Source organism: Piliocolobus tephrosceles, unplaced genomic scaffold, assembly GCF_002776525.5.
Source record: "Piliocolobus tephrosceles isolate RC106 unplaced genomic scaffold, ASM277652v3 unscaffolded_44506, whole genome shotgun sequence".
Classification (NCBI taxonomy): domain Eukaryota; kingdom Metazoa; phylum Chordata; class Mammalia; order Primates; family Cercopithecidae; genus Piliocolobus; species Piliocolobus tephrosceles.
This window is the reverse complement of record NW_022329317.1, coordinates 25-13,801: the sequence shown is the minus strand read 5'-3', so window position 1 is coordinate 13,801 and position 13,777 is coordinate 25. Positions and strand designations below refer to the sequence as shown.

Sequence of the window (13,777 nt, the reverse complement as noted above, 5' to 3'; positions counted from 1 at the left end):
TTTGAGATGGAGTGTCGCCCTGTTGACCAGGCTGGAGTGCAGTGGCGCGATCTTGGCTCACTGCAACTTCTACCTCCCAGGTTCAAGCGATTCTCCTGCCTCAGCCTCCCAGGTAATTGCGATTACAGGTGTGCATCACCCTGCCCAGCTAGTTTTTGTACTTTTAGTAGAGATGAGGTTTTACTATGTTGCCCAGGCTGGTCTTGAACTCTTGACTTCAAGTGATCTGCCTGCCTCAGCCTCCCAAAGTGATGGGATTCCAGGTGTGAGCCACCAGGCCTGGCCTCGCCTCCGTTTCTTTATTTTTGGAACCCTTGAAGAGACAGTGACCTCCCCGAGGCTAACCCTTGGGAAGCCTGTGGGATTTTACCCCACTCCCTCCACTATCCCAAGAGAGGCTTCAGGGACCACGAAGACGGGAAATCTCCTGGACTTAAGGACTTCGGAGACAGGCCTGGTCCGCGACCTCCGTGTGAGCTTGGGCAAAGGACGTGACCTTTCAGAGCTAGTCTGTAAGTCTTTGAGAGACTGACCAAGGGTACCCTAAGGGTGGAGGGAGGGGCTTGAGTCACTGGCTGGCGAGTCAGGGGCTCATCTGGGAACAGCATGGGGAGGGGGTGGTCTCTGGGCTCTGTTCCTATCTGGGGCCCCTGGGGCCCTGCAGCCTTGGGTGGCAGTGAGTATCCTGTCAGTGGGGTATGTGAGTATCCTGTCAGTGGGGTATGTAAGTATAGAGGCCTGGCTCCCTCGGGAGTCTCGGGGGATGAAGAAGGAGCTTTGATAGGGACCCAAGTTCTCAGGCAGAAAATTTGGCTCTGTTTATGTTCTAATCGGACCCTTTTCAGGCTGGGGCTCCCCCCAGCCCCCAGGCTACAGCCTGGAGGTGTCTCTGGCCAGGCACAACATCCAGCTGCTGGCTCTCGGCTCTGTCCATTTGCCCAGAGGGAAGAAGGGCGGGTGGGCAGAAGGAAGGGGCTGGAGACAGATCATCAACCCTCCCCGCCCACCCCGGGTGGGGCTCTCCCTGTCTCCGGAAAGGTGGCCCAGGGCCGCCAGTCCAGTCACCCCAGAAATATCCAAGGTGTTGGGGGCAGCCCTTGACGGCCAGCCCCGCCTGGCTATGTGGCCGTTGTGTGCCTGGTTAGACGCGCGGCCACCCGGCTCCGAGGGCCATCAGTGGGGGCTGGCCTCGGCCCTCGAGCTGCCCCGTTCTTGAGCTGTAGAGGTTCCTGGGCCGCCGCCTCGTCCTCACTGGAATCTGATTCTTCCATATCACTACGAATGTCCTTCTCCATCTGGGGAACAGAGAGAGGGATGGAGCTCGGAGCAAGCAGGTAGGAGCTTGGGGCTGGGGCCCCCGGGGAGGTCCAGCCATACCTGACCCTTCTTTATGAAGCTACGGAGCATGCGCAGAATGAGGCAAGACCAGAACACGTGCAGCAGCTGCAGCAACATCAGAAGCCCGTTGAAGAAGTAGTAGCCGAAGAAGGGGCCCCTGTTGCCAAGGGACTCGTAGTATGTGGTGTAAAGGATCCTACAGCGGGAGGGAGAGGAGGAGGCCGGGGCTTGACCAGCCGCTGTGGCCCCTGGTCCTAGGAATTTCTAACTAGCATGGCCTTCCCTGCTCCATTACCTTCTATGGCTCCCAGTGTCCCCCATCGCATCATACCTACACTTTTTTTTTATTTTTTATTTTTGAGACAGAATCTTGTTCTGGTGCCCCGGTTGAAGTGCAGCGGCACGATCTGGGCTCACTGCAAGCTCCGCCTCCTGGGTTCACGCCATTCTCCTGCCCCAGCCTCCCGAGTAGCTGGGACTACAGGTGCCCGCCACCATGCCCGGCTAGTTTTTTGTATTTTTTTAGTAGAGACGGAGTTTCACTGTGTTAGCCAGGATGGTCTCGATCTCCTGACCTCATGATCCGCTGGTCTCGGCCTCCCAAAAAGTGCTATTACAGGCATGAGCCACTGCACCCGGCCCATACCTTACCTACACTCTTGAGCTGGGTATGCTAGGCCTGCTCTCACTTGCTTGTACTAAATGAGCAGAACACACAGAAGCTCCCTGACTGGCCATTCATGAACCCCACCCAAGTCGGTACTTATGATCCCAGCTGCTTTCCTGGGTGGTACTCTGACACCTTCTCTCTACTCCTCAGACCCCCATCACCTCCCCCTCATCAGCAGGTGACCGCCTACTCACCTCAGGTGAGGGGCTTCATGTCTCAGGAAGGCAAGCGGTGGGGACTCATCTCCCAAGGAGTATAAAAGGGGAGGGGCCTCATCTCCCAGATAGCCAGACGGGGGCGGGGCTTTGTCTCCCAGGGAGGCTGGGAGGGGCGGGGCTTCATTTTCATTGTGCGACCCAAGCCAGTAGGAAAGAATGTTCCCCAGCACCGCTCCTCCCCTCAAACTCCTCCTTGCTTGTTGCCTGGGACACTGTTCTGGAGCCCAACTCCCACCACACCCTCTCTTCTCAAACTCAGCTCTGGTTCTTCTGTTTTTTTGAGACGGAGTCTCACTCTCCCCCAAGGCTGGAGTTCAGTGGTGCGATCCAGCTCACTGCAACCTCCGCTTCCCGGGTTCCAGCAACTCTCCTGCCTCAGCCTCTCAAGTAGCTGGGATTATAGGCGCCTGCCACCACGCCCGGCTAATTTTTGTATTTTTAATAGGTGGATTTTGCCATGTTGGCCAGGCTGGTCTCGAACTCCTGACCTCAAGTGATCTGTCCGCCTCAGCCTCCCAAAGTGCTGGGATTACAGGTGTGAGCCACCGCACCTGGCCTTCCTGCTGGTTCTTTATCATTAGTGCCAACCCTGCTGTTATTTCACACAAGAAAGGAGAAACCAAAAAACTCATTCTTGACTCTACTCTGTCCCTCTGGGTACCAACTTTTTTCTTTTCCCTGTAGGCTTATTTCCTTTTCTTTGGAACTCCTTCAAAGTACTGGCTGGGCTGGGTATGGTGGCTAATGCCTATAATCCCAGCACTTTGGAGGTGGAGGTGGGTGGATCAGCAGGTCAGGAGTACGAGCCCAGCCTGGCCAACATGGTGAAACCCCTGTTTCAAAAACAAAAAAACCAAAACAACAAAAAAATTAGCCAAGTGTGATAGTGCCTGCCTGTAATTCCAGCTACTCAGGAGGCTGAGGCAGGAGAATCGCTTGAACCCAGGAGGCAGAGGTTGTGGTGAGCCAAGATCACACCATTGCATTCCAGTCTGGGTGACAGAGCCAGACTCCATCTCAAAAAAAAAAAAAAAAAAGTACTGGCTGTAGCTGCTGTGTTTCTCCTATCCCGTAATCAGCTGTAGGGTTACCAGCGACCTTGCCTTCCTCACTCCACAGTGTTTAGCCCTGCACCGCCACCAACCAGTATAACAGGTTGCCAGCGGCCTTCCCTCCTCCCTGGGCCCCTCCCCCCACCCCACCATCTCCCCATCTCACAGTCACTTCTGCCTAATCTACTCAGGCCTTGAACCCAAGACAGATGGGAGCCATGGAGGGTTGTAGCCAGAGGAGGGATGTGATCTGACTCATACGCTCCATGGGCCCTGTTCTTCCTCTCGACCTGCAAACATCAGGGAGCCCGAGGACTGAGCCTCTCTGTCCACACCTGGTCCCTAGGTGATGCTATCCAGGCTGCTGGCTGAAAATACCAGCATGCACTGGCAACTCCTACATGACCTTTCCCCAGAAGCCCGGACGGGCATGCCCACTGCCGTCCCCATGTCTCCTCTGAGGCCACAGACCCCTCAAACCCAGCAGGGCTGAGCTCCTGCTGCCTCAAGCAGTTCCTTCTGTGACTGTTCCCGTCTCCTGATCCCAGAGGCATCCCCTTGAGTCTGCTCACTTATCTCGCCTTCCCTGGGTCCTCTCGCTCCTGCCCATACTTCCCATGATGGTTCCGCTGCAGCTGCTAGAGGGCATCCGGAACAGCTAGGTCAGATCGAATCCCTCCTCTGCTTGTGACCTCCGTGACTCCCATCTCCCTCGGGGTCAAAGCCAAGGTCTTCCCCACAGCCCTCAAGGACCTGCACGGCCTACCCCCTTCCCTCCCTGCCCTTCCCCTCACCCACTGCTCCAGCCACACAGGCCGCCTTGCTACCATTCCCCTAACATGCCAGGCATGGTCTAGCCTCAGGGCGTTTGCACATGCTGTTCTGACTGGACCGGTCTTCCCCTCTGATCAACGTGGTTCTGTCCCTTACCTCCCTCCCACCTCTCTATACAAACGCTGCCAGCAAGGCATTCCCTGCCACTCGAATTCCAACTACCCACCCCTCCCATACTTCCTGCTCCCTTCCCGACATTTTAAAAAAAAATTTATTTATGCAGTGATGGAGTCTTGCTCTGTCACCCAGGCTTGAGTACAGTGGTGCGATCTCGGCTCACTGCAACCTCCGTCTCCTGGGTTCAAGTGATTCTCCTGCCTCAGCCTCCTGAGTAGCTGGGATTACAGGTGCCTGCCACCATGCCCAGTATTAATTAACTAAAACCAATAATTAGTATTGTACGAATTATTGTATTTTTAGTAGAGATGGGGTTTCTCTATGGTGGCCAGGGTAGTCTCAAACTCCTGACCTCAGGTGATTCGGCCACCTCGGACTCCCAAAGTGCTGGGATTACAGGTGTGAGCCATCACACCTGGCCAGTTTTATTTATTTTTAAAACAAAGTCTCTGTCACCCAGGCTGGAATGCAGTGGTACAATCTCAATTCACTGTAGCCTCTGCCTCCTGGGTTTAAGTGATCCAACTGCCTCAGCCTCCCGAGTAGCTGGGATTACAGGCATGCACCATCACGTTTGGCTAATTTTTGTATTTTTAGTAGAGGCAGGGTTTCATCATGTTGGCCAGGCTGGTCTTGAACTCCTGACCTCAAGTGATCTGCCCGCCTCGGCGTCCCAAAGTGCTGGGATTACAGGTGTGAGCTACCCCGTCCGGCCCCCCGACTTTATTTTCTTATTAGTAAATCTCTCCTTTGCATGCTGTGTAGTTCACCTGGCTGCCTCCTTTACCATCCGCTCCACCCATGAAGTATCTGCTCACGAGGGCAGGGATCTTTGAACTGTGGCCTCTGCTGTGTTCCCAGCACACTCAGACCCCATAAATATTTACCGGGCAGACTTTGGTGCACTGGCAACGCTGACCCCTCCTCCCACTCCATGGTCTAGGCACGCTGAGTAATTCCTAATTCTCTGTCGCACCTTTGCATATGCTGTGCCCTGTGCCTGGCGTGCCTTCTCCTGGAACTCTCCCAACCGAGATCCCCGGCTCGTTAGGGCAGGGTACCAATGGTGAGGCAGTCCTGGAATCTCAGACATGCCCTCCCACCTCCCTGACCCCCATGGGAGGGCTGACTCACTGGGTGGGGAAGAGGACCAGTCGGGTGTAGAAGAAGACCAAGGAGAAGATGAGGAAGAGCGCGTCACACACTTGCTGATACTGCGTGTAGTTGACCATCTTACAGGCCTGAGACGGGCAGCACAGAGACATGGGCTCAGGACCAGGGGCCTGGCCTCAAGGAGAAGGTGCTATGGGACGGGAACAGGTGAATTGGGGTGGGGCCTTGATTCCAGGAACTACCTACATTTCCAGGAAAGGTAAAGAGTGTGAATAAATACAGGCTGGGCACGGTGGCTCACGCCTGTAATCCCAGCCCTTTGGGAGGCTGAGGTGGCGGATCACCTGAGGTCAAGAGTTCGAGACCAGCCTGACCAAGATGGTGAAATCCCATCTCTACTAAACATACAAAAATTAGCTGGGCGTGGTGGTGGGCACTTGTAATCCCAGCTACTTGGGAAGCTGAGGCCGGAGAATCGCTTGAACGTGGGAGGCAGAGGTTGCAGTGAGTAGAGATTGCGCCATTGCACTCCAGCCTGGGTGAGAGCGCGAGACTCCATCTCAAAAAAAAGTGAATACATGCATGCATGCGCCTGTCTGTAGCTGTATCCTCCAAGAAGGGAGGCTGAGGGGGCGGGGCTTTATCTCCCAGGAAGACAGAGGGGGCAGGACCTCATGTCCCAAGGAAGCTGAGAAGCTGGGGGGGAGGGGCCGGGGGGGGCCTCTGCCCAAGGAAGCTAGGAGGGGTGGGGCTTCATCACCCAGGAAGATGGGGGGGGGGGGGGGGGGGGGCCTTATCAGCCTGGAAGACAGATGGGACGAGGCCTTATTACCCGAGAAGGCCAGGAGGGTGGGCTCCATTTCCCAGGAAAGTTGGGAGGAATGGGACTTCATCTCTAGGGGCACCTGGGAGGGCTGGGTACAGCAGCTGGGAAGGGTCAGGCAGGGGCCAGGCCCACCTCCAGCAGGTAGTCGGCGGAATCGTGTAACAGCAGCACCAGAGAGCCGATGCGCAGCAGGTTGGTGCTGTAGGAGAAGGTCATCAGGATGACCACCACGAAGTGATGTATCACCTGCTCCTTGAAATCCTGCAGGAGACAGTGGGTCACGGTGGGGATGAGCCTTGATGCTGGAGGGTGCCCCACCCTACGGGCCAAGAAGTGCGTCCTTTCAAGGGGTTTGTGTGGCCTCTGGGCCCATGGCCTCTATACCTCCTGCAAGAGGCACCAGGGAGCTCTCGAGGTACAGCTGTGAGGCTGCCCTACCACCCAGCTCCCCAGTTCCCTGTCCGTGGTGGGGTCTTCCAGACTCTGGTGTGGCCTCACCTTGCGCTTGACATCAAAGGGCAGCCGGATTAGCAGTGAGAGGTAGAACGCCAGCTCCAAGAGGTACCACCAGTACAGGGATGGCTTCAGGGGCTGCAGCAGGGCAGGACAAGGTTAGCTGTGGGGAGCGAAGGCTCCAGTCGGGCAGGGGTATGGCTCAGGGCCCACTCCCTTTGCTCAAAACCAGGATACTTGAATCCCAGTGAGTGAGCTCCCCATCTCTGGAGGTAATCAAGGGCAGTGGTTTGGTGGAAGCACCTGCTTGGAGTTTTCTAGCCGTTCTCTATTCCCCAGAGGAATCAAAGACACAGAGTAGTACTCGGTGGGGAATGATGGTGGTGTCAGGGCTCGCATCCCAGGTCCATGGCTGCAGCAACTGTGATCATTACCCTGGCCTCCAAGCATTCGCTCACACACCCACACTGCCACTCACCTGGTTTGGGTAATTGTCCCAGCACCTTACTGGGGCCCACAGCCATGATTCCTGCAGGGAAACAGGTGTCAGGCTGTGCGGAGGTGAGAATCCAGCTTTCCACCCTGGGTCTGTGGCCTCTTTGGGGCTCTTTCCATGGTCTCGTAAATGCTGCCTTCACCCAGCCGTGCTTTTTTCTGTCTCAATCTTGATTGGGGAGCTCATTCACTGCAGAACCCTAAACTTCTGGTGCGTGGCAGACCCTAAGTACCTGTTGTGTGAATTCACCACCGCCTGGCCCAGCTCGCTCTCTCCTCGGCTGCACCCCTCCACACACACCCTCCCACCATATCCAGGCCTGGGGCGTAGGAGGCATTTCTGGGACAGGAGGACGGGGCAGGTGAGCAGTCAGCTACACTCGTGTACACTCACGTGGTATAGGACCGAGAGACCACCCACGAAGGAGGACAGGTAGAAAAGAAACCTCCAGCTGCGGATAGGGAGGGAGCTGTGAAAACAGGAACCACCCCCCTGCTGCCTTGCACCCCAGAAGTCCCATCCAGCCCCATTCTGGGTTTACCTGGCCTCACAGAACTTCTTGGTCAGCTGCGTTTGATCCTGCTTTCGGCGTCTCCGGAACCATCGTTGGGTCTGCCGCAGTGTGAGGCCACACTGGGCAGCCAGGAGGGAGAGCTGGGGCTGGGGAGGGGGTGATGGGGACAAGGGTCACAGAGGCCCTGTGGTGGCTTCCCCCATGGCCCCAGACAGGACTTGGCTCTGCCCTCTCCTCCACTGCAGCCCCACGTCTTGTCTACAAGGTGACCACGTCTATATGGAGAGGCAGTGTTGGGGGTCGCAGAGTTGGGGGGGGGTCCCAGCGTGGGGGGCCTGCAGAACACTTGGGCCTTAAGCAAATCCTGTTCATAGGGCAGGCAGGTCGCTGATGGGGATGGGATTAAGAGAGATGCTGGTGTGCATCCTCTTCTACCCACAGATAGGCTTCCCTGCGTCCCTCCAGAACGGTCAGTTCCCACCTCCAACCTAGGCAGGCAGTTGAGACCTTGCCCCAGCCCCAAGCCCTACATGAAGAGGGAAATGGACAAGTAGAGGGGGAGTCACGTGGCTTCTAGCTCTGTGGCAACTGCCCTGTTGCCCCCAGGGCATGTGGTCTTCACCATTCCCCACCCCACCCCACTCAGGATGCATCCACGTCTCCACAGTGCAGAGCCTGTCTAGCAGCAGCCACACCAGAGACGCGAATGGAGGGAGGGTCACAGGGCTGCTTCTGTTACTCCATCTCCTACCAACTCAGACCTTCCATTCCTCCCCCAGAATAGGAGAGCATGCAACTGCTTTCACTGTCCTACAACCTGTCCATTGTGCAACTATGCCCAGGGAGGCTGCGAGGGGCGGGGCGCCATCTCCCAGGGAGGCTGGGGGGGTGGGGGGGTGGGTCCTCATCTCCCAGGGAGGCTGGGAGGGGGTGGGTCCTCATCGCCCAGGGAGGCTGGAGGGGCAGGGCTCCATCTTCCAGGGAGGCTGGGAGGAGCGGGGCTCTATCGCCCAGGGATGCTGGGAGGGGTGGGGCCCATTTCCCAGTGGGACTGGTATGCCTGGGGCTCCATCTTCCAGGGAGGCTGGAGGGGCGGGTCCTCATTTCCCAGGGAGGCTAGCGGGGCAGGGCTCATTTCCCAAGGAATCGGGGATGAAGAGTGGAAAGTGGGGGCATTTCGGGGGTACCTGAAGCCACCTTGGCTTCTCCTGCCTCAACAAATAGGCCACACACCCACACACCACCCCGCAGGCCCCACCCCCCAGGGCAGTAGTGCCAGTCGCAGGGCACGGGGGGGGGGGGGCTCTCACCTCCTCGGGCCTGTGCCCTTCTGTGAGGAAGTATTTTTCCAGCGTGGCATTCGGCTTCACCTGCTTCCTGGTCTGATCCCTCACACCCAGCCACCGGCTCAGGGGCAGGCCGATGAATCTGGGTGCAAGGGAGATAGAGCCCATTAGCCCAGGTGAAGAGACGGGACTGCCTATGCATGAGGGGGCAGACATGCTATCGGTGGGTAAACCAAGTCTCAGAGGTCACAGCTGGCACAGGGCAGGGTATGTACAACTTGGGGTCTGTCTTCTCCATCTGCTCAGAGGGTTTGGAGGTCCAGAGTCAGAAAGGTTCATGAAACAGGACTCGATTTTCCACTTATTCCCGGCCTCATCCCCTGGGGCCCTGAAGGGGTAGCCCGGCTGCTGTGTTTGACCAAACATAAGGCAGCTGGCTCACGTGAGGTCAGAATTTCGAGACCAGTCTGACCAATGTGGTGAAACATTGTCTCTACTAAAAATACAAAATCATCTGGGTGTGGTGGCATGTGCCTGTAATCCCAGCTACACGAGAGGCTGAGGCAGGAGAATTGCTTGAACCTGGAGGTGGAGGTTGCAGTGAGCCAGGATGGCATCACTCTATTCCAGCCTGGGAGACAGAGTCTCCATCTCAAAAAAAAAAAAAAAAAAAAAGGCACATGAACCTGTGATGTGTCTGCTGGGTGAGGGTGTGCAGACCAGCTCTTGGGGAACACAGGTACCTTTGCCCAATTCCAAACCAGAGATAAGAGTCTCTTCACTGCCTGTCTCACTGTGACCTGGGTCCTGGCCTGACCCCTCGCCAGACTGGGGGCTCCCCACGGGCAGGGGCTGTTCCCGCTCCAAGCCCCTCCTCCTAGCATCCCCCATTCAGGATAAAGACTTGCAGATCAGGGACCCTGGTCAACCAACATGTTGCCCACAAGAGGGCGCGCCAACACCACAGGTGGGGACCGAATTTTACATCCACCGTCCATCCCAACATCATCCCTCATTTGGGGAAAGGCTGAGAGCAGCCTAGCAAGAACTCATTGCAGACTAAATCATGATGCAGAGATAAAGGGCAGATACTTAATGAGCTGTTATCTGCTAAGCATGGGGCCAAGTCCATGTTATACACTGGCTCACCTAACCCTAACTTAGTCCCCATTGTCGTAATGGGTAAACTGAGGCTCCGAGGGTCAGAGACATGCCCGAGGAGACACTGTGAGCAGCTGAAAGACCTGAAATTTGAGCTCAGGATTCTGGTTTTTGTTTTAAGAGGCAGGATCTCCTCTTGGAGGTGGAGGGTGGGAGGATCGCTTGAACTCAGGAGTTCAAGACCAGCCTGGGCAACATGGTGAGACCTCATCTCTACTAAAACTACAAAAGTTAGCTGGGTTGTGGTGTCACTTGCCTGTAATCCTAGCACTTTAGGATGCCAAGGCAGGCGGATCACCTGACGTCAGGAGTTTGAGACCAGCCTGGCCAACATGGCAAAACACCGTTTCTACTAAAAATACAAAAATTAGGTATGGTGGCACATGCCTGTAATTGCAGTTACTTGTGAGGCTGAGGTCAGAGAATTGCTTGAACCTGGGAGGCAGAGGTTGCAGTGAACCGAGATCGTGCCATAGCACTCCAGCCAAGGTGAAAGAGCTCTGTCTCAAAAAAAGTTAGCCGGGCGTGGTGGCACGTGCCTGTAGTCCCAGCTACTGGTGGGGCTGAGGTTTTTTTTTTGAGATGACGTTTTGCTCTTGTCACCCAGGCTGGAGTGCAGTGGCATGAATGATCTTGGTTCAATGCAACCTCTGTCTCCTGGGTTCAAGCAATTCTCCTACCTCAGCCTCCTGGGTAGCAGGGACTGCAGGCGTGCACCACCACACCCAGCTAATTTTTTGTACTTTTAGTAGAGACAGGGTTTCACCATGCTGGTCGGGCTGGTCTCGAACTCCTGACCTCATGATCCGCCTGCTTCGGCCTCCCAAAGTGTTGGGATTACAGATGGGAGCCACTGCACCCAGCGTAATTTTTTTTTTTTTGAGATGGAGTCTTGCTTTATTGCCCAGGCTGCAGTGCAGTGGCCGGATCTCAGCTCTCTGCAAGCTCTGCTTCCCGGGTTTACACCATTCTCCTGCCTCAGCCTCCTGAGTAGTTGGGAATACAGGCGCATGCCACCTTGCCCGGCTAGATTTTTGTATTTTTTTTTTTTTTTAAAGTAGAGATTGGGTTTCACCGTGTTAGTCAGGATGGTCTCGATCTCCTGACCTCGTGATCCGCCCATCTCGGCCTCCCAAAGTGCTGGGATTACAGGCTTCAGCCACCGTGCCCGGCCTGTATTTTTCTAATAGAGACAGGTTTTCACCATATTGCCCAGTCTGGTCTTGAACTCCTGGACTCAAGCGATCACCTGCCTCAGCCTCCCAAATTGCTGACATTACAGGCATCAGCTACCACGCCTGGCCTAGATTCAATTTTTTTGTTTAAAGGGCTAAAACCCCTGCATTTGAAACTGGAAAACCCTCCGCCCACCCCACTGTCCTTCACTAAGGCCCTGGGATGCCTTTGGGATGGGATAACACCCCCAGCTCACATTTGCCTTTTTTTTTTTTTTTTGAGATGGAGTCTTGCTCTGTTGCCCAGGCTGGAGTGCAGTGGCACGATCTTGGCTCACTGCAACCTCCGCCTCCCAGGTTCAGGCGATTCTCCCGCCTCAGCCTCCTGAGGAGCTGGAATTACAGGTGTGCGCCCAGCTAATTTTTGTATTTTTAGCACAGATGGGGTTTCACCATGTTGGCCAGGCTGGTTTTGAACTCCTGACTTGAAGTGATCCGCCCGCCTCAGCCTCTCAAAGTGTTGGGATTACAGGCGTGAGCCACGGTGCCCGGCCTCCCATCCCTGTTTTATGAAGATGTTGGCACACCCAGCCCTCAACTGCGGGCAGTGTTCCTATAAACCAGCAATCAGAGGCCAGAATTGTGGGTGGTGGGGGCTGGGGGCAGGCTGGAGCTGGAAAAAGCACTTTGGTGCAAAGCCAGCTTCCACTCGGGACATGCTGCAATGGCAAATTGCACACAGGGCACGAGCACATACTGGAGTGACCGCGGGGGCGATGGATTGCGGCAGGGCAGACACTCACCTCTCAAAGGCGAGGCGCATGGCCAGGAGGACCAGTGCCAGGGGCAGGGCTGCCAGCATGTCCTGGGGGTGGGGGTAGACACGGCCATCCCGGTCTTCCAGCTCTGCCCATGTGACATTGGGTGGTAACCAGAACCTGTGCTGCCAAAGCCACTCGTTGAAACTGGACAGCATTCTGTGGACACAGGTTCCAGTTAGCTGAGAGGTCTGCAAGCCGAATGGGTGGGGCAAGTGAGGCCTGAGGCTGGAGCCTCACAACTCCTAGTTGGGCCGTTATCAGCGCAGCTGACAACCAGGAGGCGGGACTGGAAGATGGAACTCCCCTTGCCTGGGACTTTGGAACTATCCTCTGGCCCCAGAAGAGTGGGGCTTTAGCCACCACTCCATTCTCATCACCGCTGCCCTCACTTGCCTGGTCAGTGTTAAAGGCAGAGTTGGGCTGTGTGTCCTCAGGCAAATGACTTGACCCCTCAGATCCTCAAGTTCATCTGTAAAACACAGTAGTAGGCCGGGCACAGTTGTTCACACCTGTAATCCGAGCACTTTGGGAGGCCAAGGCGGGTGGATCACGAGGCCAGGAGTTCAAGACCAGCCTGACCAACGTGGTGAAACCCTGTCTCTACTAAAAATACAAAAATGAGCTGGGCGTGGTGGCACGCGCCTGTAATCCCAGCTACTCAGGAGTCTGAGGCTGGAGAATCGCTTGAACCCGGGAGGCAGAGGTTGCAGTGAGCCGAGATCGTGCCATTGCTCTCCAGCCTGGGTGACAGAACGAGACTCCATCTCAAAAACAAAACAAAACAGAGACAGTAATACCCAGGCTTCTCTACCTAAAGTGCTTGTCCTACTGATTTTTAACAAGAGTAGTAACACAGTCCAAAAATAATAGTTATTATTCTGCATTTAACTGATGCCAAGATGGTAGCCAGAAGTCAAAGGAGTGGCTGCTTGGGGTCAGAAACTTGAGTGGTGGTTGGGCACCATGGCTCATGCCTGTAATCCCAGTACTGTGGGAGGCTGAGGTGGGCAGATCACTTGAGGTCAGGGGTTTGAGACCACCCTGGCCAACATGGCAAAACTCCATCTTTACTAAAAATGCAAAAATTAGCCAGACATGGTGGCAAGCGCCTATAATCCCAGGTACTCAGGAGGCAGAGGCAGGAGAATCGCTTGAAACTGGGAGGAGGAGGTTGCAGTGAGCCGAGATCATGCCAGTGCACTCCAGCCTGGGCGACAGAGCGAGACTCTGTCTCAAAAAAAAAAAAAAAAAATCCAGAGTTCCTTTCCTGGCCATCTTTGGAAGGTAGACTCCCCTGTAGCTGGGAATTTCAGAGGTCTCGCTTGCTATCCCAGAGCCCACAAAGCAAGTGGGTAAGACAGCCTATCGCATGACTGAACTTCCCGGATAACGGAGTGGCGGTCAAGGTGGGGCAGCTCTGGCCAGCATGTCCCAGCCTGCCTGAGGAGCCCAAAGAGCTGCTCCCTTTCCTGAGATCTTGAGCCAAGGGTCCGGCCTACCACAGTGATTCCCACTCAAAAGTGTGTTCATTCATCTGTCCACCCATCCACCCGTCCATCTACCTATCCATCCCTCTGTCCGCCCATCCAAACATCTGTCCACCTACCCATCAATCCATTCATCCATCAAAACATCTGTCCATCCACTCATCATCCACCTATCCACTCATCCATCCCTCTCTCCACCCATCATCCATCCAAACA

The 13,777-nt window shown here is 55.5% G+C and overlaps 1 protein-coding gene across 1 annotated transcript; it reads right to left on the bottom strand.

Moving 5' to 3' along the window:
- Nucleotides 1–808: 808 nt before the first annotated feature.
- Nucleotides 809–12,300, bottom strand: LOC111535623 (ceramide synthase 4). Its single transcript, XM_026453544.1, has 10 exons — nucleotides 12,057–12,300; nucleotides 8,942–9,059; nucleotides 7,659–7,777; nucleotides 7,511–7,568; nucleotides 7,100–7,150; nucleotides 6,667–6,759; nucleotides 6,301–6,429; nucleotides 5,364–5,470; nucleotides 1,378–1,534; nucleotides 809–1,295 (listed from the first exon to the last, which is right to left on the bottom strand). Exons 1-10 carry the CDS (start codon nucleotides 12,227–12,229, stop codon nucleotides 1,119–1,121), a joined length of 1,182 nt encoding a protein of 393 aa, XP_026309329.1. The 5' UTR covers nucleotides 12,230–12,300; the 3' UTR covers nucleotides 809–1,118.
- Between the last annotated feature and the right edge of the window lie 1,477 nt (nucleotides 12,301–13,777).